This window comes from Drosophila novamexicana, unplaced genomic scaffold, assembly GCF_003285875.2.
Source record: "Drosophila novamexicana strain 15010-1031.04,08,12 unplaced genomic scaffold, DnovRS2.1 tig00000387-arrow-pilon, whole genome shotgun sequence".
NCBI lineage: Eukaryota > Metazoa > Arthropoda > Insecta > Diptera > Drosophilidae > Drosophila > Drosophila novamexicana.
This window is the reverse complement of record NW_020824800.1, coordinates 4,946,606-4,972,971: the sequence shown is the minus strand read 5'-3', so window position 1 is coordinate 4,972,971 and position 26,366 is coordinate 4,946,606. Positions and strand designations below refer to the sequence as shown.

Genomic DNA, 26,366 nt, shown 5'->3' with positions numbered 1-26,366 from the left:
GTAATGTCAGCAAACATTTAACCAACCCCCCGCCCAACTGACTATACACACGTGTCGCAGACAAAACAACAGGTGCAAAAGCAAACAAGCAAAAACAAAAAGAACAAAATAAAAGAGTAAAACATTCATGGATATAGATGCCCACAACTTTGTAGTCCCTGGCAACGGTATTCGTGTTGCCCGGGCCAACCGCAAGCAACAACAAATTAAGTTTCATTGCGAGCAAAAGTGAAAGAGTTTCAGTGAAAATTGAAAGTGCGGCCGCAGCAGAGCTAAAGTTAAAATCTATATACAGATATATTATGCGATGAGTCAGCGCACAAAATTTATAATAAATACATCGGGTAACAATAATAAAATCATCCAAAAAGTAGTTCAAGTTGAAAGTCTTACCTGAAAGCCATATACATATAGAAAACTATAAAATTTTCAATTCTGCTCTACATTTTTGTTATTCAACGCCACGCCCATATTGCCGCCCAGTTGAGTATTTTGCAGCGCGCATTCCGAGCACGGAATTGGATGAACAAACAGCGACTATATTGGAGTTTCTAGAGCAGGAGGAGCACACGGTTATCTCGGCCGTGCATAATAAATCCGATGGCAAAATCAAATTTCAGCATCGCATACCCAGCGACGAAGTCTGTTTACTTTTCTACAAGGTGCCGCAGGTGGGCAATGGGGGAGGCAACAACGGCAACGGGCACGGAAGAGATGTCGAACCACCGTTGGGCATATTAACACTGGAGGGTGGCCTGGTTAAATCCATTTACAATTCCGTTTCACGTGTCTTTTCGCCCCATGCCACGGCCCGAGTAAGTTCCCACACGTGCATCTACTATATACAGTAAAAGCTCGACAGACGAACAGCCTGGACTCCTTTAAGCCCAACATTTCTTAGCTAATTTAATAAGAGCCGAATCATTAAATAAATTGATTTATGGAACATTTTGAAAAATGTCAGAAGCAAGGCTTGAACCAGGGTCTGTGAGACTCAGAGACGCAACGCGAACCACTTTTTTTATACCCTTGCAGAGGGTATTTTAGTTTTGTCATGAAATGAGAGACATCTTCGACAAAGTCCGTCTTTCTGTTGTCAGTGTATATTTCGAAATGATCTGGCCACTATATCATATAGCTCACATGGGAACTTTCGGTCGAAAAGCAGATTCTTGTATGGAAAACTTTTTTGATTTTCCAAATATCTAGATATATAAGTTTCGCTATATGCGAAATCTGATCGAATTCGGATAACTATAGCATAGGAATGATTGGTCGAAATTTGCATCAAACTCAGCCTTTACGAGCTTTATTATTCTCACATATCTCCAAAACCATTAGGGAAATCTTTACAAGGGTATTCAATCTTCGGTGGGCCAAGGATATTCTTACTTTCTCGCTTAGCGCACATTTGGCAATAAGAAACAGGTGAGAAAACGCTGGCGTCCACTCAGGAGAGTGTTCACTGTATCTGATTGGAACTCGTAGTCGTATGCAGTTTATACGTTAATTCCAGTTGGACTTTAAATTATTTTGCTGTTTGCCCAGATCCACTTTCTCAAGGAGGCGCTGGGCAGAGGGAGGGGGGGATTGCTGCAAGCGGCATTTTAATCGCATTTGCACATAATTCAATTCTTTTTGCAATTTCATTTTGTCAATTACATTTTTTTTTGCTTGCCAATGCCGAATGCAATATATTTTATATTTAACTTATATCCTATATAAATGTTCTTTTGAAGCGCAACGAATATAGCCCTGAGCTGAGCGGCCTCCTGGAGAATTTGCATGTCTCGCTGGGCTCCACATTGGGTTTGCCACAGAGCGGTAAGCGCAGCATTGACTTATTATTACATAATTCTGTTCCAAACTTACCAGAATCCAATATTCCAATATTCCAATTATTCCAATTGGGTTTCCACGCTTGTGACTCTTGTGTTCTGCAGCGGTTCACACTATTTTAGACGCACAAGCTGCATTGCTATTAAATACACTAATGCATTCAGCATTTCATTTCTTTTCCATTTCACTTTCTTAATCACTATTTAACACATATTTTCACTGCAAAAAAAAACAAAAAACAAAGCATTTTATTTTCACTTGTGCCAACTTGATTCCAATAATCGCGATAGACTGCCCTATCGAACACTAAGCTGATCACGTTTATCGATAGGCAACATCAGACAAAGTAAGGCTTATCCACTGCAGTTAACTCACAAATGCAGCATACTCACGCAACCACATCTAAGCACTGTTGCTTTGCATGAAGTGTACTCACTACGCTGAAGTTGGCAAACTTAGTTATTATGCTCCTTTAAACGACCAATACTTTCAAGAAAGTCATAATCATAGTGTGAAGGCATGTCTTAGGCATAATATATTTCGCTTGCAAATGCGGCCTGTTGGAAGCATATCAACTATCGCACAGCAGCTCAGTGCAGCATTTGGTCACACTGGCTTTTGCGAATTTCACAATCTAACGGGAGTTGCTATTGAAGCGCGCGTGTTACGTAATTTTGGCGCGTGCTTTTTGTGAAAAATCATAATTACAGGCATAACAAGCATAAAAGATGAGATAAAATACTGGAAACAAAAGCTGGGCCAAAAGTCTAGTTCGCGCCTTGATCGCGAGACGGCGCAGGTATTCATTGGCCTGCTTGAAAATATTGAGCAGAAAATTAGGTAAGTACTTTGGCGTATTACTAAAAGTTGTGTTATTTAATAAGCAACAAACAACGTGTAGCACCATCGACAGCGGCGGCAATTCGAGCAGCCGCATCGAGGAATTCCTCGATCATGCGCACAACAATCTCGACGAGCTGTGGCGCCTGCCCTACAACTATCCGCAGCAGCGCATGGCCGATCTGCTGGACATCATGGGCAATCGGCTGCTGGAGGCGTGTCTGGTGCAGCTGCTGGCGGAGGATATTTGGTGTCTGAACTCGTATCATGTCAACAATCTGATGAGCCAGTGCATGGACACCGTGGATGCCTGGATGCAGCTGTGCGACTCGCTGACCCGCCTCTTTTGGCCCAACTATGTGAAGCACCCTTGGCTGGGTGAGCCGCATGTGCCGCGTCGCGGCCAGCAGTTCAAGGAGCGCCTCGGCGAGATACGCAACATCAAGCAGCTGTACAAGCAAATCGCCACGCTGCTCAACGATGCCGAGCTGCAGGAGATGTTCCAGGAGCAGGCGGCCTTTAGCGGTGAGTAGCTGGGAATTCAAATTCAAATCAAATGCATGCAAACAGCTTGAGGTCTTCCTCGCCAGATTTCAATATATTCGACACCTCGCCCTCGGGTCAGGCCAAATGGCACAAGGCGCTGCAGCATTTCGAGCAGGTGCTGCAGCCCATTGACGAGCGCATGGCCGCCGCCTTGAAGTCGCAGCTGCATCATCATTTGAGCAATCCGCGTCAGGTCATCTTCATATTCTCTAAATACGAGATGCTCATACAAAGACCCGCCGTACTGGAGCTGCTCAGCATTGAGCGTGAGCAATTCCTGCAATCGCTGCATTTGTTGTTGCAGGATCTGCGCAAGGCCATGACCGACACGAATATGGAGCCCGATACGGGTCACCTGTCGGTCATATGCAACGAGTGCCGCTGGCTCAAGGTGGTGCAGTATCAAATCCAGGAGATCGAGAAGGTCAGCCACTTGATAAGTGGCCGCGAGGGCTTCGATAAGGTCAACAAAGCGGTGCAGGAGATCAAGGAGGAGACCGAGTCGCTGCTGCGTACCAATTTTGAGATCTGGTCGGGTCAATGCTCCACGGCCGTCAAAAGTGGAGAACTAAAGTAAATATGCACCCGTCAAAGCAGCTCCCATTTTAATACTCCTCAATCCTCGCACAGGCTGCGCGACGATCAGGCTGTCGTCAAGTTCGAGAAGGAGGGCCGTCAGCTGATGCGTGTCACGTTTAACCCCAAACTGGTTACCTTTTGCCAGGATGTGCGCGAGTTCGAGAATCTGGGCTATACTGTGCCCCTCGAAGTGCGCTCGGCGGCCACACACGCGGCTAAGTACATGTGCTATGCGCGACGATTGCAACAAATTGCGACATTCCACAATACCATTGGCGATCGTATGATACCCTGCCAGCGGCCAATTATGCTGAAGAATGCGCTGGAGCTGCAGCGTCTGGTGCAGAGTGAAACGGTTGCCTGGCAGGATGAGGACTCGGTGCAGCGTTATGTGAACATCCTGCAAGAGGCAGTGTCCAAGCTGTCCGCAGACAACACGCTGCTGGTGGGCTATCATGAGCAGGCCAAGCGCACGGTGAGTTCTGGCTGCTGGAATAAAAGAAAGGAACACAAATCGTATACCTGTTACCTGAATTGTGTGCTCTTCTAGGTCATGAAGCTCATGGGCACGGATCTTTTGACACAAAATCAAGTGTGGAAGGATGAACTGCGTCATTTACGCGAACTGGTGGCCACACTCGAGCGCCAGGGCTATACAAATTTGGATGCCTTCAAGCTGCACTGGGACCATCAGCTGTACAAGGTGCTGGAATATCAGTATATACTCGGCCTGCTCGACATGAACAACAAATTGCCCGATATACATATAAAGCTGGTGCTGCGACAGCGTCAGCTCTGCTACAGTCCGCCGGAGGAGGAGATACGCGAATTGTACTTCTCGCAGTTGCGACGTTTCATTGAGCGGCCGTGCAATTTTCGAGGCTTGTCCGAGCACAGCGCCGCGCTCTTTCAGACCATGGTGGCGCTGAATCGCCATCACTTTGGGCCGCTGTATGCACGTGCCGCACAATTGTTCGACAAGCTGGAGGATTTCAAACGCATCTGGCTGCCCTGGATAGCGCTAGGCTGTGTGGATGTGGAGCAGCTGTGCGGCATTCATCTAAATGAAGCCGCCGATTGGGATCGCAATTTTCGTTCATGCAAACAGTTCAGCCAGCAGCTGGCTAAGCTGCAGCAATCGGAAGAGTCCATCGACTGCATTGTTATCAATGTTCTGCCGCTGCGCACCGACATTGAATATCTGAGTAGACGCTACTGGGAGGCGCTGGCGAATAGTCTGCGTGCGTCCGTACTTAACGATGTGGGCGCCGTGCAGGAGTTTCTGCAGAATGCGCTGCAGTTCCTGCAGAACGTGCCCATGGACGAGGGCAGCATCAGTCAATCGGGCATGAAGTATGAGAAGATTATGAGCGAGCTGCCGCAGATCAGCAGCACACTGGAGCTGGTGCGCGAGAAGGATGCCTGCCTGGCCGGCTGGTGCAAGGAGCGTGTCACCGCCCTGGCGCCCATCATGCTGCAGTGGGAGCAACTGCAGCCGTTGCTGGAGAACCATGCGGTCATATTGCAGCGTCAAGTGGACATGATCAAAACCCAGGCGCACACGCAGCTGCAAAATCTGCGCAACGAGGCGGACAAGTTTCTGCTGCGCTGGGAGTCCACCATAGCCGAACTGGAGGCCAACGATTCCGCCAGCCTGGAGCTGTTCAAGGAGCGTCGCGCTCACTGGCAACAGCTGCAGCTAAAGAAACAGCAGCTGCTCGACGAGTGTCACAAATTTAACATGGAATTCCCCGAAGATGCACTGGCTCCCTTTGCTGCCATCGATGCCCAGCTGGAGCAGCAGTCACAGCAGTGGAAGGTGTATGATACATTTCTGGACGAACTGCAGCCCATATTGCACGAGGATTGGGCCATTTATAGACGGCGTCCGTATGTGCTGAACGAGTTCATTGCGCGCTGGGAGGGCTCGGTGCACGCCTCCATTGATCTGCCCTCGAAGCGCATACGCCAGCAGGTGGAGCGTCTGCAGACCACAATGCCCATTCTCCAGCAGCTGCAATCGGATGCGATCAGCGAACGCCATTGGGCAATCATATTCCAGCTGCTGCATAGAACTCATTCAAAGCCTTTGCATGCCATACAGCTGCAGGATTTGCTGGAGGACATGGATGCGTTGCAGGCAGCTGCTCCGGAGATCAGCAACATTGTGCGGCAGGCGGCATCGGAGCAGATAGTCAGGCAGGCGCTCGTGGAGCTTGATCAGTGGTCGGTGACGTCGCAGCTAAAACTAATTGAGCGCACGGATGCCACCGGGCAGCCTGTGTGCCTGATCAAGGACTATCAGGAGGTGCTCAACAAGATTGGCGACAACCAGTCGCTGCTGCAATCGGCCAAAAACTCGGCCGCCTTCGATAGCTTCTCTGATCAGGCGGGTCTCTGGGAGAGTCGCCTCAATACACTCGATGTGCTGCTCACCAGTCTGAGCCACTCACAGCGACGGTTAGTTTGATATAGATATCTTTTAGGCAATTTTAACCATGTCTGGCATACTCACAGCTGGGTCTACCTAGAGCCTGTGTTTGGCGCTGGAACCCTACAGCAGGAGCACGCTTTGTTCAAGCGCATCGACAAGGACTTTCGCTATGTGATGCGTGAGATACAAATGGATCCGCGCGTGACTTCCCTGCTGAAGATCAACAATATAAGCACCATTGTCAATGCGCTGGAAACTCAGCTGGCGCGTTGCCAGCAAAATCTGATGAGCTATATAACGGTAAGCGAGGGCGGGGGAACTAATACATTTGAAAAGAGTGTTTTCCACTTCTTTATCTCTTTACAGGACAAACGCAATTCATTTCCGCGTTTCTATTTTCTGGGCGACGACGATCTGCTCGAGCTGCTGGGTCAGGCTTCGAAGGATGCAGACATCATAAAGCGCCACATACGCAAACTCTTTCCGGGCTGTCATAGTCTGGGCATAGAACAGACAGCCAATGGCAGCCACTACAGAATTCTGGCCGTGCACAGCGCCGAGGGCGATGAGCTGCGCCTGAGCCAAGCCGTCGACATGACCGGCGACATTGAGGTAAACGAGCGGGCTGCAAACATGTCAAGCTATCGATTTATCTCTCTTGTTTGTAACTCTGACAGCGCTGGCTCAATCAGCTGGTGGCCGCCGTGCAGGAGACGCTGCGCAGCCAGATCTACGAGTGCTACAACAATACCAACGGCTCCAGCGACAATCTCAGCGAGCAGCTGCTGCGTCAATATGCCAGCCAGGTGCTGGCCACAGCGCGTGCCCTACACTTTACGCGTCAGACGGAAAAGGCCATTGGGGGCATGTCGCTGGCCAAGCTGCAGCAGCAGCTCAAAGCGGAAATAGCTCATCTGGCGGCCATGAAACAGCGTGCGACAGGCGGCAGCTTGCAATGGCTTAAGCTGAGCGCCTTGCTGCTGGATCTGGTGCATTATGTTGGCGTATTGGAGGAGCTGCAGCAACATAATGTGATGCACATTAGTGACTGGCATTGGCTGAGTCAGCTGAGATATTATCTGGGCGGCGGGCAGGATGCACGACAGGTGTGGGTGCGCATGGTTTATGCGGAATTTGAATACGCCTACGAGTTTCTGGGACATGCCAATAAGCTGGTTCACACACGGTTGACACACAATTGTTATCTTACACTCACACAGGCCATGCACATGGGCCTCGGCGGTAATCCCTTTGGCCCAGCGGGCACGGGTAAAACGGAATGCGTTAAGGCGCTGGGCGGCATGCTGGGACGTCTCGTTTTGGTTTTCAATTGCGATGAGGTGAGTTGCCACGCCTCCATTTGCAATTTGTCATAATGTCGGTACTATGTGTGCGTGTGTATATGTGTGTGTGCTTGCAGAATGTGGACACCGAAGCGATGAGCCTAATCCTTACCGGTTTGGCGCGCTGCGGCGCCTGGGGTTGCTTTGATGAGTTCAATAGGCTACTGGAGGCAACTCTATCATCCATATCCATGCTCATACAGCCCATCCAGAGTGCCCTGAAGGACAAGGCGGACAGTGTGCAGATTGGCGACCGCAAGGTGAGACATGATGAATGGACGGCCACACGGTTCATTTCAATTGGGGTTAAGTTAAAAGCAACTGGCCGGTCTCAGACCCATTGCCTGGTGGCAAATGGCAAGCATAGATTGATAGATTGAGCAAATGATGGATTGTAGGAATTGATGTACTTATAAATCGATGGACTGTAGGATTGTTCGATTGTTGTATATATCAATTGATAGAACAATTAATTGGTACATTCATGGATTTGTATATTAATAGGTTAATGGGGATTTATGTATTAATTGTGTAAAGGATTGATTAACAGTTATATTGATGAATTGGTAGAAAAATTGATTGATATATTGATGGAAGACACTTCGACTGATGAATTCATGGATAGATTGATAGGCTAGTGGATAGATATAAGAATTGACAGGTTCATGTTTTAATGCGTTGCGTTATTAATGAATCGTTGTATAGGTTGATTAAAAGATTAATTGTATTGTATAAATTTGATTGATTGATTGACCTAATGATTTTTATAGATATATAGTATCTATCTACATATTGGCTGATTGATGGTTAGATAAATACAATAATGATATTACCCCAACTAATTTAATAATTACTGAAACTTGGCCAGTTGTACGGTGAAGCATTATTTAATTATTAACCAGACTTTTAATAATGCGATTTTCACTCTTAACAGGTTCAGCTTAACCAGCACTGCGGCATTTTTGTGACCCTAAATCCAGCGGGTGGCGAATACGGCGGCAGACAGAAGCTGCCCGGCAATATTCAGGCGCTCTTTCGACCAATTGTCATGCAACAACCGGAGCCGGGCGAGATTGCACGCGTCATGTTGTTCGTTGAGGGCTTTGTGGCTGCAGCGGATATTGCGGAGCGCATTGTGGAGCTGTTTGATCTTTGCAGTAAAATGCTGTCCGCCCAGCGGCACTACGATTGGGGACTGCGCGAACTGAAAACTGTGCTGCTCGTTTGCGGCGAGGGACTGCGCGCGCAATTAGCGGGAACGCCCGTTAATGAGCATTCGGACGCCAGGCCTAGTCCGTCGGCGATTGGTAATGATGAAATGCGCATTGCTGTCCATTGTCTACGCTCATCAACCATGTCCAAGCTGGCGCAACAGGACGTTGAGTGCTTCGAAATGTTGCTGTTAAATGTGTTTCCGGAAATTGGCGCCTCTGAGGCACCGTTGACGCCGCTGCATCAAGCACTGACGGCCGCCTTTGCTCCACTAGGCCTCTGTGCCAACGACAGGCAAATTAAGAAGGCCTTGCAGCTGCATGAACAGCTCCAGAAGCGTATGGGCGTTGTGCTAGTGGGCCCACCCGGCTGTGGCAAGTCTAGCATTCTGTCGCTGCTGCGTCAGGCACTGACCGCAACGACTGGCACACAGCTGCGCGTGCACACCATCAGTCCCAAGTCGATGAGTCGTGTGCAGCTGCTGGGGCGACTGGACACGGACACGCGACAGTGGCTAGACGGCGTTCTCACCCACACGGCTGTGCTGGTCAATCAGGAGCCGTCGCACGTGCGCTCATGGATTGTGTGCGATGGCAGCATTGATCCCGAGTGGATTGAGGCATTAAACTCGGTGCTGGACGATAACAAGTGAGTACTAATTGTTGATATATAAATACAGCACAACTTTGGCATGCCAGACTTTTTCCTTGAAATTTTCCATCTGTTTTCCACGACTTTTTCACTCGCAATGGTGGATTTAGAATATTCGTCTCAATGTTTTAAGTGTTCTTTCTTCCTTGGACTAAGGAAAACCAATTTTTGATCAGATTTGGCAGCTTTCCTTTCAAACAGATTTTCCAAATTCATAGAATCTCTAACATTAGTTGATTTGCGTAGTTTTGGGCTGAATTTGTCAGAGTCGTTTTAACATATCCTAAATTAAATTTTCCAAACATTTTTATACCCTTGCAGAGGGTATTATAATTTTGTCGTGAAATGTGTAACGCATAGAAGGAGACATCTCCGACCCCATAAAGTATATATATTCTTGATCAGTATCAACAGCCCATATAGCCATGTCCGTCTGTCCGTCTGTCTGTTTCTATGCGAACTAGTCTCTCATTTTTAAAGCTATCTTAATGAAATTGTGCAGAAGTCCGTCTTTCTGTTGCACGCAGCACATATGTGAAAACCAGCTGGATCGGACCACTATATCATAAAGCTGCCATAGGAACGGTCGGTCGAAAATTAAGTTTTTGTATGAAAAAACATTTTGTTTATCAAGATATCTTGACCAAACTCGGCAATTATTAGTTTTACTAAGGTCCACATATATATGCAAAATCCTATTAAGATCGGACCACTATATCATATAGCTGCCATAGGAACGATCGGTCGAAAATTAAGTTTTTGTATGAAAATACATTTTGTTTATCAAGATATCTTGACCAAACTCGACATTAACTATTTTCCCTGTGATTCTTAGATACGGGCAAAGCACTATAAGCATTATAAAAAGGTTGGGTCTGCAAGGGTATTAGATCTTCGGCGTGCCGAAGATAGCCTTTCTTTCTCGTTAGATGTTCATTAAAATAGTTTTTCCCCCATTTTCCATCTCCATTAGTGAAAGGTCTTTTAAAATAAAAGAGGATTCCTTTCAGTGTTTAGCAACAGCTTTTGCTAATATATTTTGCTCGTACCTGCGCATAAATTCGTAATAATTATTTGCGGCTTGTCATATATATATGTATATCATAATATATGTATATATCGTATGTCATATATAATTTTTAAACGTATCAATTATCATATATCGTATCGTATCTTAATGTTGCAAGTATTGTATTGTACGGATGGGCAAATGCATCCCCTATCACTTAGCTACCAAAAACAAAGGACTTAAAACTTAGAAATGCTCAAAACGATGATATTAAATGAGGGAAGCCCACTAAAACAATAACGTAACGTAACGTAACGTAGTAAGTGTAATACACAACGTAACGTCATTTTATAAATGACGTCAAAGAGTCTCTCTTCATTCTTAAATTGAACATGAGTCTGTTTGTGTGTGTGTTCGCCAGCGGAGGAGTGTTGTTAACAGTTATGCTGAACTGAGTTTAGGTTCAATTGAACTGGTTCTTTAAACAAGCTACCAATTTGTTCTATTAAGCTGGTTCCCTATGCTACTTAGCTGTCAGTTTTCCGAACAATTTAGAGAACTTATAATAAATACATATAAAATGTTGTATACATTTTCCTGAACTGAGTTAAGGTTCAATTGAACTGGTTCTTTAAAATAGCTACCACGTTTTTCCAGGGAACCAGCTTCGCTTAGCTACTTAACTGTCAATTTTCCGAACAATTTAGAGAACTTAGTTTAGTATAATAAATAAATATACATTTGTGTATTGTTTTGAACTGGCTCTTTCTCATTGGCTAGTTCGAATTAACACAAGCACCTAAGAAATTTAAACTAATTTAGTTTAGTTCATTCGAAATCAGTTCACATTAGCTTCTTATCACTAAATATGCCAGAATTCTTAAACGTGTTTTTGAATAGAATTAAACTTAATTTTATTTTAAGCACATTTTGCAAATCCGCTTTAGAAATCTCGCATAATTAGTTAAATAAAGTTGATTCACTGAACTAGTTCGCACACAACTCCAACCTGTGAGTACACACTCCCGCCAGCTCTCATACTTTCTTCACTCTTAAAAAAATGAACATGAAATTGAAATTTGAAATGCGTTTGTGGCTAGTTGAGCTTAAGAACTAAAGTCGAGTGCATAATTCTCTCATTGCTGCGCATGTTGCAACTGTTGCTGCTGCGACGGCGGCGGCGGCTGGGGCGGCTGCTGCTGCTGATGCGTCGCTGGCGGCGGCGGTGGCGGTGGCAGCGCCACGGTGGGCGGTGGCGGTAGCGGCGCGGCTCGCATGTGCTGCATGTGCGCCTGTGGCGCCATGTGCTGGAACATGTTGCAATGCTGCTGCTGCTGCTGCTGTTGCAGATGATGTTGCTGCTGCTGCTGCTGTTGCTGCTGGTGTGCATTAAAGTGGTGCTGTTGTTGCTGCTGCGCGGGATTGACATCGGGTGGCGTTTGCAATATTATCTCCGGCTCCAGGTTGAGCGCCATGTCGGGCTCATCCGGCGGCGGCTGCTGCTGCTGCGGTCCGCCCCGCAGCGATGCCAGCGCCGCCGCCTGCGCAGCGGCCACGGCCGAGGCAGAACTTGTCGCTGCAGCGGCCGCCGCCGCAGCGCTTAAGCTGCTCACATCCTGGCCGTACTCCTGCTTGATGCCATTCGGTGGCGCCGGATACAGTGTGGCGCCCAAATTCTGATGCAGTATGGGATGGCAGAGCTGTGGCATCAGCGTGACGCCGGCTATGGGCAGGGCGGGATGTCCAAAACTGGGCGGCGGATACAGTTGCTGCAGCTTATTCAGCTGCTGTAGATGCGTGGGCGTGGCATGGCCAGCGGGCGTATGCATGGCCGCATTGCCCGCCGCTGCCGCCGTCAGCTGCGTCAGCGTGGCGCTGTTCAGACCGGACGTCGCCATCGGCATATGGGCGGACATGTTGCGGCGTCGCTGCTGATGAGCTGCCGCCGCCGCTGCTGCTGCTGCGGCGAGCTGATGCTGCTGTTGCTGTTGTTGTTGGTGGTGTGTGGATGGCTGCTGCTGCTGCTGCTGATGTTGCTGCTGCTGCTGCTGTTGTTGTTGTTGTTGTTGCTGTTGTTGCTGTGTCTGCGGCGTTGATATAATCACCTCAGGCTCAACAGGCACTGGCGGTATAATGCCCGCAAATTCGGGCGGCAATTGCGTGGGATCAGTCACCAGGAGACCCTTCTTACGCTCCTTGCGTATCTTATCACGTAGCTTTTCCAGCTGCCGGAACGCCTCGTTGGCGCGTCGCGCCTTCTTTCGATCACGATCACGCTCCTGCTCCAAACGACGGTACTCGGGATTCATGCGTTTGATCCGTTTCCGTTCGCGATCCCGTTCCCGCTGTATCATTTTCTGGCGCAGCTCCTCCTCGGGCGTCAACTGAAAGTCGAATAGAAGCGGGGAAAACTTATTAAAGCACAATGTGGCTGGCTCAAGCAATTGGGGGATATTGTACTCTGTATTGAAGGTCAGCAGTCGTGTGGTATATATAACAAACGAAAAAACTAAAGTAAACCCCAACCCAGGCTCAATATTTTCAACTACTTAAAACTAGCTGGTGCTGTCTGTCTGTGTGTCTGTGTCTGTGCCTGTGTATGTGTGTGTGTGTGTGTGTGTGTGTGTGTGTGTGTGTATTCGTGTTCGTGTGTGTGCACTTGTGTTTTATATATATAATTTAGAAATATATATTGGAAAAATGCTACGTTAGCACGTCGTGCCTTCTTGCGAAATCTATCGCGCTCGCGCTCCATACGCCGATATTCGGGATTCAGGCGCTTGATGCGCTTTCGCTCTCGATCTCGCTCGCGCATGATGAACTTGTGGCGCGCCTCCTCCTCGGGTGTCATCAGCTGCAATATAGAGATGGGAAGCGTTTTTGGTTTTTGTAGCAGTCGGCTGAGCAGAGAGTATTAAATACCAGAACTAAAGTACAGCTCTAAAGAGCGCTAGGCAAAGTTCAACAGAACAGAACAGAAGTTGGCATAGAATTTGTGCAGCTGAGCATGTATATGTCTGAGGCTAACCAATTTGGAGAAATTTTTAGAAATCAGAACCAGCGTTTTCTCCAAATACATAACATTTCAAATTAAGTAAATTATAATAATAAATTAAAATTGTTTATTTTAACATTAACATTTAACTCGAGCGAGCGAGAACTGTTAAATCAAATTTTGAGCAAAAAGGCGCTCTTTTATCAATTTTACTAACAGCGCCAGTTTAACATGTATGCCTATTCACAGCCATTAAACATAAACATGTCAAGAAAATCCCTGGAGAGCTCAATAGAACAACATATTGGGAGATTCTAGAAATTGTTGTGCCTGAACAATTTTATAACTGAGGCTAAAGAGTCGAAATAAAAATCGAACTATATATTAAGATATGTTAAGCAAATGTGCTCGTTCCTGTTATTAAAAGCGTCAGTTTAACATGTGCTTAACAGCCGTTAGACATATACATGTCAAAAGCAGGGTTTTACAAATTGTTTCTGTTGTGTTTATGTGTGTTGTTTTTTGTTAACCAATCATATCTTGAAACATTTCGCAGACTCCTAACGCTGCCCTCCGGCTGGCGCATACAGTTCGGCAACAACGTCAACTTTATATTCGAAACGGACGATGTGCGCCACGCCTCCCCGGCAACTATATCCCGAATGGGCATTGTGAACATGAGGTAAGTGGTTTTCAGAAAGGCTAAGCAAGTCACAGTCCATACTAATCATAATTTTTTTTACAGCTACGATCATTATCCCTTGAAAGAAATGCTTAAGCATGAGCTTGAAAAGGAACCATATGGTGATCTACTGCAAAGCTACATTGATGGAAATTTCCAAACAGCTTTCGAATGGCTGGAAAATGAAAATTTCTTGAGGTACGTAGGGAAAGATATTGAATGGGCAAAGGGAATTTAAGTCGATGATGCTTGATAGATGCTAATTAAGAAAATGCTGATCTATAGGGAATAATCTCCAATATATTTCCATATATATTTTTTGTCTGTGTAGGTCTTATTATACATACTTGCTTCTATGCTTTCATATATTTTAATGGAAGCCCATATAGACCCATTTTCAACAGATTTTAAATCGCATAACAAATACTACTTTGGTAGGGGCTGAATTTCGAGCATGAATGCTCGATTTCAGGATCAGGAGAAAAATTCGTTTATCAGCTATCATTGAACTCTGAATTCTCTATTAAATGCGTGCAAGATTTCTAATCAAATGTTAACTATTACTATCTCATTAACTGTCTTCTTTTCCAATAGTCAGACGCCCGGCATAAGTCGTGTCAGTGTGTTACGATCTCTGCTGCTCCAGCTGCACAATAGCCAGAGCCTTGAGGAGTATGGAGCGGCCACATTGCGTGCAATGCTCGGCTATATTCCGAGCGAGCGACAGCGTGACTTTGCTCAGCTGGTGCTGCAGCGGGCGAATCTGTACGTGGCGCAGCCCAATCACGCCGAGCTGAGCTACTATGAGCCGCAGCACAGCGCATTGGAGCAGTATGCGCTGGGGGTTATGGAAACTTCTGAACGGGATAGTCAACTAATAGTCACGGGCTATGTCAAGTCGTATCTAAACATCATCAGCTCGTTGCTGGAGCTGCCCCCCGGCCGGGCAATGCCGTTTATGCTCATCGGACCCAGTGGAGCGGGCAAGACGCTGCTGTTGGAGCAGGCGCTGCTGGAGCATTCGGGCTATCAGCTGGCCAGCATCAATTGCTCCACACAGCTGACCGCTGGCTATGTGCTGCACACGCTGCGCACGCACTGTGTCACGGTAAGCGGCGTGCGGGGGCGGGAATATAGGCCCAAACAATCGCGTCTGTTGCTGTTCATGAAGAATCTAGATCTATGCCAGCTGGATGATTGGGGCGCCTGTGAAATTGTGGAGCTGCTGTTGCAGCTAGTGCAACGCGGCGGCTTCTATGCGGACAATCTGGAATGGATTAGCGTCAGTGGGCTACAAATTTGTGCGTCCATTAGCGGCAATTTGTTAAAAATTTCACCCCGTTACTTGGCCATCAATCAATATGTGCGAGTGGCTCGACCCAGTCCATCCGATATGCTGGCCATCGTGCAGTGTCGCCTCGAGCCTTTGCTCCATACGCATTTCAGGGCAAAGAGCGGCGGCAGTCCCATCAATTTACAGCATGTTAGCGAGTGCCTAATGGAGTGCTTCGAAAAGGTAAAGGAATTGTGCCTGGATTTTGCTCTTTGCTGATTTGTTTATCTCGTTCTCCTTGTAGCTGCAGGCCACTTTTACTGCCTCCACTGGCCAACAGCAGCAGCGGCAACAGCAGCAACAGTTGCATTATCAGTTTAGCCCCAAGTGCATTATGAAGCTAATTGCGGGTCTCGTTTACTACCCGTCGACTGACTTCAATGAGGTAAGTGGCTTAGTTTGGGCTAATTGAATTGCCATCTGACTTTTTCTTCTCTGCCTGTGGTGCGTAGGCTTTGTACTGCGAGCTATTGGGCATGTTTAGGGACCGTTTGGCCAGTGAGGAGCATGTCCAGCAATTTGAGACGATATTGAAGCAAACTATGCGCAAATACTTTGGCAAAGAGGTGAGTTTTAGCTTTACTCCACATCTACATGTTTGTTAATTGTTCTTAATTCGTGACAGAAAATCTACTTTGTGCCCAAGTCGCCTAAATCGAAAGGACAGCTGCATGGCCTGACCCATGATGAGTGGCTGGAGGAGGTGCACAGGCAAATTACAATTTGCAGTAAGTAGTGGAAAGATTTAGGGCAATATACCCTCATTATTTTTATCGAAGAGTCCTCACCTCAATTAAGTTCATATACATCATTTTAAAGGCCTTTATCGATTTTCGAGTTTTCTAACTAATTATCAAAAATGTTTCATCTAAAGTTACTTATTTTTTTCTATTTCAATCTGAGTAGTTTCTCAAATTACACAAATTTTTTACTTTATTCCATCTATTTATCTGTTGCTTATCCTACTTGTATATATATAAAATATTTCTAACCTTTTCACTACCTCACGTAGGTCCTTTTTTCTGCATTTAAATAGCTTTATAGTTTTATGACCTCCAAAAATTAAGAGCAAAAGTTAAAGCCCTGAACTCGTGATCTACTTGATCAATCGGAATTGCCAAAAATATATCTATTTCTTGTCCAGTCTAGAGTTTCTGTTTGTCACACGCATCGAAGTTGAAGTTGTACATTTCCCTTGGAACTATTCACTGAGGATATGATGTCGCTGAATCTTTGCGGTTTCAAGATATGAGCAGTTCAGAGAGTAAATAAAGGAAAAACAAAAGAACAATACAATATGAATCGGGATAACTACACTGGGCCTTGGCGTCTGTTTGCGAAATCGATCCCGCTCTCGTTCCATTTGCCGATATTCGGGATTCATGCGTTTGATGCGCTTTCGCTCCCGATCCCGTTCCCGCATGATGAACTTTTGGCGTGCCTCCTCTTCGGGGGTCATCCACTGCAAGTACATAGAGAACGGGTAGAAAATGACAAACAATTTCGACTCACAAAACGTGTTATGTTTAAAGTGGAAAAGGAAATAAATGTGTCGAATGCAGTGTGAAGTCAACTTCAATGCCGATGCGTGAAGGAGTATTAGCTAATGTTCAGTATCTTTACAGAATAGGTTATGTTAAAGTGACGCTGTTAACTGACAGCACTTGAACTCTGTTAACTTACGAATGTTAAGGATCTCAATATATATAATTTATTTTGTTTATGGTTATTACTAATGTAACAAATGAAAAGTATATTAATTAATTTTATTAATTAATTTATTAATTAATTTCACTTTCAGATGCCGAAAACTACAGTATTTCATCGCCTATCACGGAAGAGCTGCTGCAGCACACGGCCAAAGTGGCACGCATCCTCTCCAGAAACGATGCACATTTGGTTATTCTGGCTGAGGCCGGTGACCGTCACTTGGATGCCATTTATGCGGCTGCCACGCTGCAGCAGGCCAAAGTATTGACAATACAGGGCGGCGCCAGCTATGGTCTACCAGAATTCTACAACGATCTGAAGCTGGCCATGCAGACGGCGGCGCTAGAGCAGCAGATGAGCTATCTGCTGATCGAACACTGTTGGCTCAGCTATGTGCCCGACATACTGAAACCGATTGAAGCACTGTTAGAGGGCAGTGAAATTCTGGAGCTCTTTGGCGATGATCTGGAGACGGTGGCCAGCGCACTAAAGCAGGCGGCGCAAATGGAGGGCTATCAGGAGTCGCTGGGCGCGTACTTTATGAAGCGTGAGTGCGTTGAACAGCTAATAAATTTAAAGTAATCTTTAAGAATACGATTTACAGGCGCTCGAGAGCATCTGCATTTGGTGCTCGTGCTGGAGCCGAGCAGTCCACAGCTGGCGCAATACTTTAATAGCTGCCCAACACTGCATCGTCAGATGGATATGCTCTATGTGCGGCCAGAGTCGCGCGATACGCTGGCCATGCTGCCAAAGCAATACATTGAGCTGCTCAATGAGGCGTCTGTGGCTGCGGGGCGTGGCAAGGTGCCTGTTTGCAGTAATTTTTCAGACGTGGCCGAGGAGTTGCCGCTGGAACAGCCAGCGCATCGCTACTATCAGCTCATTCGTAGCTATTATCACATGTATAGCAATGCCGCCGCTGGTATTGATCAGCGTCTGGGTAAGCTACAGCTGGGCGTGGACAAGTTGGCCGCTGCCCATGCGCTCGTCGACACCTTAAAGTCGAATGCATCGGCCCAGGAACAGGCGCTGGGTGAGAAACGCCAGCTGGCCAATGATGCGCTGCAAATGATCTCAGCCACGATGCACAATGCAAATGAGCAAAAGTCCAATATGTTGGAACTGAAGCAGCAGACGCAGCAAAGCAGCGAGCAGTTGAAGCTGCGACAGCGCGAGATACAACAGGAACTGGCCGAGGTGGAGCCCATATTGGCGGAGGCCAGCAATGCAGTGGGTCAAATCAAATCCGAGGCGCTCTCCGAAATACGCTCGCTGCGCGCACCACCTGAAGCCGTGCGGGACATATTGGAGGGCGTGCTGCGGCTGATGGGCATACGCGACACCTCGTGGAACAGCATGAAAACATTTTTGGCAAAGCGTGGCGTCAAGGAGGATATACGTTCCTTGGATCCGGCGCACATTAGCCCCGAGAATTGTCAAGCCGTGGAGCGTTTGCTTGCAGCAAAGGGCGACTCCTACGAATCGAAGAATGCCAAACGCGCTTCGGCAGCGGCTGCACCGCTCGCCGCCTGGGTGCAGGCCAGCGTGCGTTATGCGCGTGTCATTCAGAGCATAAAGCCGCTAGAGCGGGAACAGAATGAACTGCAGCGTAACCTAAATGCGGCCGAGAATGAGATGGAGCAGCTGGCCAGTGGCTTGGACGATGTGGACAAGCGTGTCCAGAAGTTATCCGCAAAGCTGCAAACCTACACGCAAGAGGCGGCCGTGCTGGAGCTAAAGCTGCAGGAAGCCGGTGCCACACTGCAGGCCGCCGAGCTGCTGGTGGGCAAACTGAGCGCAGAGTATGCCACCTGGAGCGAGCAGTTGGCGGAGCTAAAACGAGCTCATAAAACACTGGACGGCAAAATGCTGCTGCTCGCATTGGCCATCAATTACTATGCGAGCTGGGGCGTAGAGCAGCGGGGGTGAGTAGCTTAAATAATTTCAGACTAGCCTACATTTGCGCCTTACTCAAGTGCCTACTTTAAAATGAATATCACTTATGTTACACCCGTAGGGGTGGATTTCTAAAAACATGAGTGGAATCGTTAGATAAAATTTTTGTGTAGATTATCTTAAAGTGGCCAGAAATAGCTTGGTCTTAAACAATTTAAACTTTCATTTACAAACTACGCCATACTTTCACGTAGGGTGTAACACGTAATTGTATCAATTAATGTCCGGTCTAGAGCGAAAAAGTTGATCGAATCAGACAAAATCAGTTTTTAAGCTCTTGGATCAGCCAGTAGAAATATTTTTAAATACATAAAGATCGATTTGGTATATTAAACTATTCCTCATTCCTCCACGCAGCGCCTCAATAAAACGCATGAGCGTGGACTTTCAGCTGCCCGGAACAGGCTTTGATCTACGCCAAACCCTTGTCACCGAGCAGCAGCAAATCATTTGGGAGAGTCAAGGCTTGGCGCGCGACGCTCAGATCATTGAGAGCGCCGCGCTGCTGCGGGAGATGCTGTCGCTGCCCTTTGGCAGTTGTCCAGTGCCTTTGCTGCTCGATCCCACCCAGACGGCGGCGCAGTGGCTGACGGCGCATTTGCGTGCCGCGGGACGTGCCAGCGAGCTGACGACGCAGGGCAACGAGCGCCTGTGCTATCAACTGGAGCTGGCCGTGCGCTTTGGCAAGACGCTGCTGGTCATGGACTGCGAGCAGCTGCGTCCGCCATTGCTGGAACTGCTGCAAGGGCACGTCTATGTGCGCTTCAATAAACGCCAATTGGCGGTGGCCAGCAAACTGGTCGATCTGCACGAGGATTTCCAATTGGTGCTAATCAGCAAATCGCATCGCTTGCAGCAGCAGCTGCCGCCGGAGCAGCGTAGTCTGGTCAATCTGTTGCGCTTTACAGTGACCGCCACCGGCCTGGCGGATCAGCTCATGTCCAAGGCGATTGTGCTTAAGAATCCCGCATTGGAGCAGCAGCGCATTGAGCTATTGCAGCGCGAGGGTGAGCTGCTCAAGCAGCGCATGGCACTGCAGGACAAACTGCTGGAGCAACTATCCAAGGCTGAGGGCGATATATTGCGCAACGAGCCACTTCTGGCCAGCCTGAATGAGGTGAAGCGCAGCAGCGCCGAAATTGATGCTGCACTGGAGCAAAGCGGCCAGGTGAAGCAGACGCTGCTCTCACAATTTGGCGCACTGCGCGAACTGTGCGTCCAGTCGGCTGACTTTTATGCCGGCCTCACGCAGGGCTACGAGCTGTCCGCCCTGGTCTACATCGAGCTCTTTCTGGGCGCACTGCGTGCTCAGGAGTCGCAGCAGCAGCAGCAGCTTTACGAGCGTCTCGTGCGCAGCGTCTACCTGCATCTGGCGCGTGCCACACCACGCGATAGTCAGCTAACGCTGGCTCTTTGGGTTTGCCGCCAGGCCTTTGGAGCAGCGCTTGGCATCAAGGAATGGGAGCTGTTTATTAGCAATTTTATGGGCAGCGCCGATGGCAGCGTTCAGCTGCTCGGCAACGGGCTGCCCGACTGCATCAACCGCGAGGCGCAGCTGAAGCTGGCGCAGCTGCTGCAACAGCTACCGGAGCTGCGTGGCCAGCTGCAGCTGGACAAGGATTATGTATGGCGCGGCTTTATCGAACAGCAAACGGACGATGTACTGCGTGAGTAAATGTGGCAAATGTATTAATTGATTGGGTTAGAAGAGAAATCTTGATAATAGGCGGGCACGAAGGCATCTTCGATCCCAAAGAGTATATTATTATCTATTTTGTAGCTTGGAACTGGAAACCCTTAATTGGAGACTCATCTAAAGACGCAAGAATAAGGCTTTACGAATGATTTAGTGCCGCCCACCCTATCTTGAATCTACTTCCCACAGTTTTAAAGCCGTTGTGTGCTCTTATTTCTTGATAGAGTCAAGTGTTCTGCCTCTAAGTGGAAAAAGGAAAGATTATGCAATGCATTTGCCTTGACTATTATTTCCCTAGTATCAAGGGTCTGATCTCAGTATCAGATTATCTGGAATCTTTAATGTGCTCCGTTATTTCTTCTATCTCAAGGCAATGTCTGCACGTTTCGTGCTCCACATTTGTGTTATTAAGCCCTACAGTTTAAGATGCATTAATTGAGAATCACAGTTTTACGGTCACTGATGTAATCAAAAATATTGTCTGATAATTCTCTGTACCCTAAATATCAGGAAAATCTAAATGGTTTCTCTACCCAATTAAACAAAGCGCATAGATCCATGTTATCTGCAGTTTCAGAGTCACAGTTTTAGAGTCACACGTTTAGTTGATGTTTTAGAGGCTTCAAATTGGCCTTATTAGAACTTCTTCAAACTTCTTTAAATCAGGAATTTTTTTGCATTGAGTCGGAAACTCCCGTCTGTCAAGGTTCTTCCAGGATTTAATATTTTGTTAATTTTACAGCCCACGTCAAGGCACCCTTTCAGCGCGTGCTCTTGGCCCAAATCTTTCGACCCGATTTGCTGGTATCGCAGTTGCGTTTAGCAAGCAGCCAATTGCTGGGCCTGTCCCCAGAGGCGGCCACACAGCCGACGGTACAGCAGCTGCTGGAGCAGAGCAGCTGCGATCGTCCCGTACTGATGATAAGTCAGCCCGAACTGGATCCGGCCACAGAGCTCAGGGGCGTGGCATTGAAAAAATGGGGCCCCCAAAAGTATGTGGAGCTGGCCATCGGACGCGGCAGCGAGCAGCGTGCTCTGGTGGCCATGCGACAGGCGGCCAACCAGGGTCAGTGGCTGTGCGTGAAGAATGTGCATCTGGTGCCTCAGTGGCTGGGCCAAATGGAGCGTGAGCTAAGCGAGCTGCACAAATCCCCGGACTTTCGCCTCTGGCTGCTGTGTGAGTCGACGCACGGCTTCAGCGAGGCGGCTGTCTACAAGTGCCTCAAGGTGCGTTACGAGCAGCCGCGCGGCCTCAAACAGCAGGTGCAACGCATGCTGCAGAACTATGCCGGCCTGGAGACGGAACTGGCCACCAAGCTGCCGGCCAAGTGCCTGAAGATGCGACTGGTGCTCTTTCTGCTGCAGGCTGTGCTCCAGCAACGGCGTCAGTATATACCACAAGGCTGGTCCAAGTACTATGAGTTTGGCGAAGCGGATCTGAAGGCTGCGCTGGGCGTGCTTGGCTGGCTAGATGCGCAGCTGATCAGCGGCCGCTGCGACTGGATGCTGCTGCAGCGGCTCTGCGAGGCGGTGGCATACGGCGGGCGCCTGAACAATGCACGCGACGTGGACATACTGAACAGCTATCTGTCGCAGTTTTGCTGCGCGGATGTGCTAAGCAATCGCTGGCAGCCGCTGAGCCTGGGCAGCGCCCTGCCCACAAGCGGCCAGCTGCAGGACTATCATGCGGCAGTGGAGCGCTTGCCGGATGTGGATGAGCCGCGCATATATGGGCTGGCTAGCCAGGCGCAGCAACGGCGCGAAATGGAACAGGCGCGTCTCATAGTCAGAGATCTGCGAGCGCTGCAATTTGGCGGAGCGGCAGCAAGCAACGAGCTGGCCACGCCCAATGCCAGACAGCGTCTGGAGCAGCAGATCAAGCCTTTGCTCAGCCTCTGGCGCAAATTGGCCAGCGCATGCAGCATTAGCCAAGCGGCCAAGGAGGCGCTGGCCGGCGGCACAGCCTCAAACACAACCACGCCCACGCCCTGGACGCTGTTTGTGCACGCGGAGCTGCAGCTGGGCGCGCAGCTGTTTCGAGCAGTGCATCAGCTGCTCTCGCAGCTGCACAACTGGCTTAAGGAGACGGCGGGCACAGCCGCACAGCCGGCGGATGTGGATGCCAGCACAATACAGGCGCTGGCGGAGCAGCAGGTGAGTGCAGCGGGGGGAGAGAGAGGGAGAAGAAGGAGCACGTAGGCAGGCGGTACAATGTTCACTCGCAAATCAAAACCTTAATACTCTTGGTATTATAATTTAGTCATGAAGTGTGTTGAGCATATGTACAGTGAAAGCTCTATGGAGCGTACACTGATGGTAAAAGTTCTCCTGGGCCGCGATGTCCTCTTAAAGACTGTGTCATAAAAGTAAACAAGAAAAAATGTTAGGACTGTAAAAAATTGACGACTTGAGATCGTCACATAAGGCAGCTGTCCGTTAGTAGATCACTCACTGTACCTGTTTGATCAGCAATACCAGGGCAGTCGTTAAAGCTACCCGCACAAAGGAACGATCGGGTGAAAATTGAGTTCTTATAGGAGCTAACTTTTCAGTCCTCCAAATATTTTCTTCTAAAACGTATAAAATCGGACTACTCTAGATATTTTGGTTCCATAGGAACTATTGGTGGATATTTTGGTGCTTGTATGAAAAACCTTTGCTTTTCAAGGGATCTTTAGAAAAATCTGAGCTTTACTATACACTTATATACTACTATCAACCAATGCACATGACAAAATAATATCAGAATCAGATTTCTATAAAGTATAGGACATTGCATTTAAGATAATCATTGTGCAGCCAAAGAGTATGCCATATTCGTTTTAGTATTCCTTAACCCCGCACAAGTGTTGAAATATTGCTTATTGCTTCTATAGCATACAGGAAGAATCGAGCCTAGGATTAGCGATTTGTAGAACATATTTGTTTATCCATAGATAGAAATGTTCGCAAGAGTATTTCAACTTTGTTGTAATACTTTCAGAATCAGACTTCTATAGTTGTAGTTGACTAGCCTCTGTGTATATATAAAAATCTTTGCAAGGGTATTTCATCTTCGTTGTAATATGCCTTAAAACTCCCACAGGTCTTAATATATATTCAGAATCAGATTTTTAAAGCATATAGGAACTATAGCGCTTAGCATAATTGAAATTTTCAGAAAACCCTTAATTATCTATATATAGAAGTGTCCGAAAGAGTATTTAGACTTCGTTGCAATAGCCCTTTACTTCCCACAGATGTTTAAATATGATCAGAATCTGACTTCTATAGCTTATAGCTGACATAGGTAGAAACAGGCCTGCATTTTAGAAGACCTTAGTCTAGCCATATGTCTGCCAAGAGTATTTCATGTTCGTTGTAATAGCCTGTGAAACTCCCCACAGGTGCCGCATAGCTGGCAGAAGCTGTGGCCCGGTCCGAGCAGCAACAGCGCCGCAGATTACCTGCGCGGCCTGTTGGTGCGCGCGGAGGCGGCGGAGCAGCGTTACAGGCAGCAGCTGCAGCTGGAATTCGTTGAGGAACTGAATCTGGTGCATGTGTACAACTGTGAGAATCTGTTGGCCTGCCTCAAGCTGCAGCAAGCGCGCAAGCTGGGCGTCTCCACGCAGCGACTCCGATTGCAGTGTATTAACAATAGAGTTGCAGATCCCGAGACGTTGGTGCTGAAGCTGGCGCCGCTTAGGGTGAGTAGTTGTCCATTTTTACATTGGTTTATATTTAATTTATTTTGCTCTGGCGCCTTTGCGTCGCGTTTTGATTTGATGCGTGCGTCTGTCCGTCTGTCCGTCCGTCCATCTGTCTGTCCGTCCATTCGGCTGTCTCGTCTGGCTGTCTGTCACTCAGCGCTGTCTCTTTTCTGTGTTCGGGCCGTGGGCTCTTTTGTCTTTTTCTGTTTTTCGTGTTTTTTTTTTTTTCGTTGCTTTTTTCTTCGCATTTTGTTTGCTTACCTTGCCCATCTTGGCCATAAAATGCGTCTCCAGCTTGCCGTTTTCTGTTTGTTTACCACTTAATTGGAATTATATTTAGTTTTTATTTACGACATTTAGTTTGTATTTACTGCAGTATTTGATTTCGCTGCAGTTTTTCGCTTTTTTTCACGCCGCTTCTTTTTGTTTATTTGATTGACATTCCGGCGCTCTGTTAACGCAGTGCCAGGGCTGCACAGCAGCTATGTTAACTGTTATTTAACGCAAGTATTTTTTGAGTACCAATATTTGAGCACGTATTAATGTATGTGCACTGTTTCAAAGTTCAAATTTTTTCGTTTGTGCTGCAATAATTACACTTTTGGTGCACTCAAAATATTTAATTTGTTGAAAGTTATTAAATATTAAGTATTTTCGTAAAGTGTGTAACGTAATTGCTCCTCACTGCGAAAGTATTTTTATGCATTAACAGTGAGGAGCATAGCTTTGCTTATATTAACTGTACAGTTCGTTAAGTGAGCACATTTTTCGTCAAATGAGCACGTTCGTTAAGTGTTGCACAGTTTTGTCACAAATTCGCCGTCTCTGGTGCGTGCACAGACTAAAATCGTTAAGGTTGCGGTCCAAATAAATACTGGAATTTAATACGAATTTGAACTACACTATTTATTTGAAATGCATGCAGCTGGATGGAAATACACAGATGTTAAATACGAGCGATTCGAATGCATTTTATATTGCGTATAAAATCAAAGAAAATATTGAAAAGACTGCCAATGCGGATAAATTCAAGAAAATTGATCGATTTGCCAGCAACAGGCAGCACTCCGACGAGAGAATTACACTGCCACTGTACAGCAGGGCCAGCAGGGATAAGCTGATCTGTCATTTAAAACTGGAACTTGGTGGCGCCACCGCGGAGCAGGTACTTTTAGCAGGCACTGCTTTAATAGTTGACGATTACTGATGACGTCTGTCGAAATTCATCCCAAAAAAATGAATCAATCAGATAAACGAATATGCAGAATCCGCTGTAGAAGTATAATGGAAGAAATATGTCCAGAAAAGCCATTTTGGAATTGCAAAATTTTGAATTGAGAGCACAGGTGTTTGTGATCGGAAAATGAAACCTGATTTTTTTTCTGACTGAAATATATAGCCTGCTTTATTGTGGCTAAAAAGGCGATATAAATGGAAATAATTTTGACAACTTTCGGTACATTTGATATGTATATAAAATATATACAAATTAACTTAATAAATGACTTATGACATCAATAATTTGTTTGTTTAATTAACGTAGGATTTTGAATTTATGTTCTTTCGATAAATTCAAAATCGTATTTTCATATTTAAACTAACTTATACCAAGTTAGTAACTGTAAAATAAAATGGGTTTATGTTTGTTTTTGGCAGAATGAAGCTCTAAATGGCAGATTCTTATTTTCTAAATTTAGTCAAGAAGTTGAACGATCTGCTAAGGTACTAGTTCGCGTAGAAACAGTCGGACTGGTGGACAGACGGACATGGCTATATCAACTGAGCTTTTGTTACTGATCTAGAATATACATATATATTTATGGGGTTGGAGATGTCTCCAATGCTTCCG

General features: G+C 46.9%; 2 protein-coding genes across 2 annotated transcripts; one reads left to right on the top strand and one right to left on the bottom strand.

Moving 5' to 3' along the window:
* The first annotated feature begins 307 nt into the window (after positions 1-307).
* LOC115759872 (cytoplasmic dynein 2 heavy chain 1) lies at positions 308-25,958 on the top strand. The gene is made up of 25 exons (XM_030700982.1): positions 308-344; positions 484-815; positions 1,740-1,824; positions 2,550-2,679; positions 2,741-3,204; positions 3,270-3,798; positions 3,856-4,279; positions 4,355-6,264; positions 6,322-6,538; positions 6,605-6,850; positions 6,916-7,578; positions 7,659-7,841; positions 8,516-9,441; positions 14,005-14,130; positions 14,194-14,328; positions 14,725-15,646; positions 15,708-15,848; positions 15,916-16,029; positions 16,089-16,191; positions 17,265-17,720; positions 17,778-19,101; positions 19,490-20,799; positions 21,571-22,982; positions 24,215-24,514; positions 25,443-25,958. Exons 1-25 carry the CDS (start codon positions 308-310, stop codon positions 25,722-25,724), a joined length of 12,771 nt encoding a protein of 4,256 aa, XP_030556842.1. The 3' UTR covers positions 25,725-25,958.
* Positions 10,474-24,928, bottom strand: LOC115759873 (putative mediator of RNA polymerase II transcription subunit 12). The gene is made up of 4 exons (XM_030700983.1): positions 24,779-24,928; positions 16,779-16,925; positions 13,161-13,307; positions 10,474-12,837 (listed from the first exon to the last, which is right to left on the bottom strand). Exons 1-4 carry the CDS (start codon positions 24,794-24,796, stop codon positions 11,590-11,592), a joined length of 1,560 nt encoding a protein of 519 aa, XP_030556843.1. The 5' UTR covers positions 24,797-24,928; the 3' UTR covers positions 10,474-11,589.
* Positions 25,959-26,366: the final 408 nt, after the last annotated feature.

What these genes read in the sequence shown, in the direction of transcription:
- LOC115759872 (XM_030700982.1), top strand. Translation starts at nt 308, where the DNA reads ATGAGTCAGCGCACAAAATTTATAATAAATACATCGG. An exon ending in AGGCGCTGGCGGAGCAGCAG is followed by an intron (nt 22,983 to 24,214) that starts GTGAGTGCAGCG and finishes AACTCCCCACAG; the next exon opens with GTGCCGCATAGCTGGCAGAA. An exon ending in TGAAGCTGGCGCCGCTTAGG is followed by an intron (nt 24,515 to 25,442) that starts GTGAGTAGTTGT and finishes AAATGCATGCAG; the next exon opens with CTGGATGGAAATACACAGAT.
- LOC115759873 (XM_030700983.1), bottom strand. An exon ending in AACAGACGCCAAGGCCCAGT is followed by an intron (nt 13,308 to 16,778) that starts GTAGTTATCCCG and finishes TCTATATTGCAG; the next exon opens with CTGATGACACCCGAGGAGGA. An exon ending in AGAAGGCACGACGTGCTAAC is followed by an intron (nt 12,838 to 13,160) that starts GTAGCATTTTTC and finishes TTCGACTTTCAG; the next exon opens with TTGACGCCCGAGGAGGAGCT.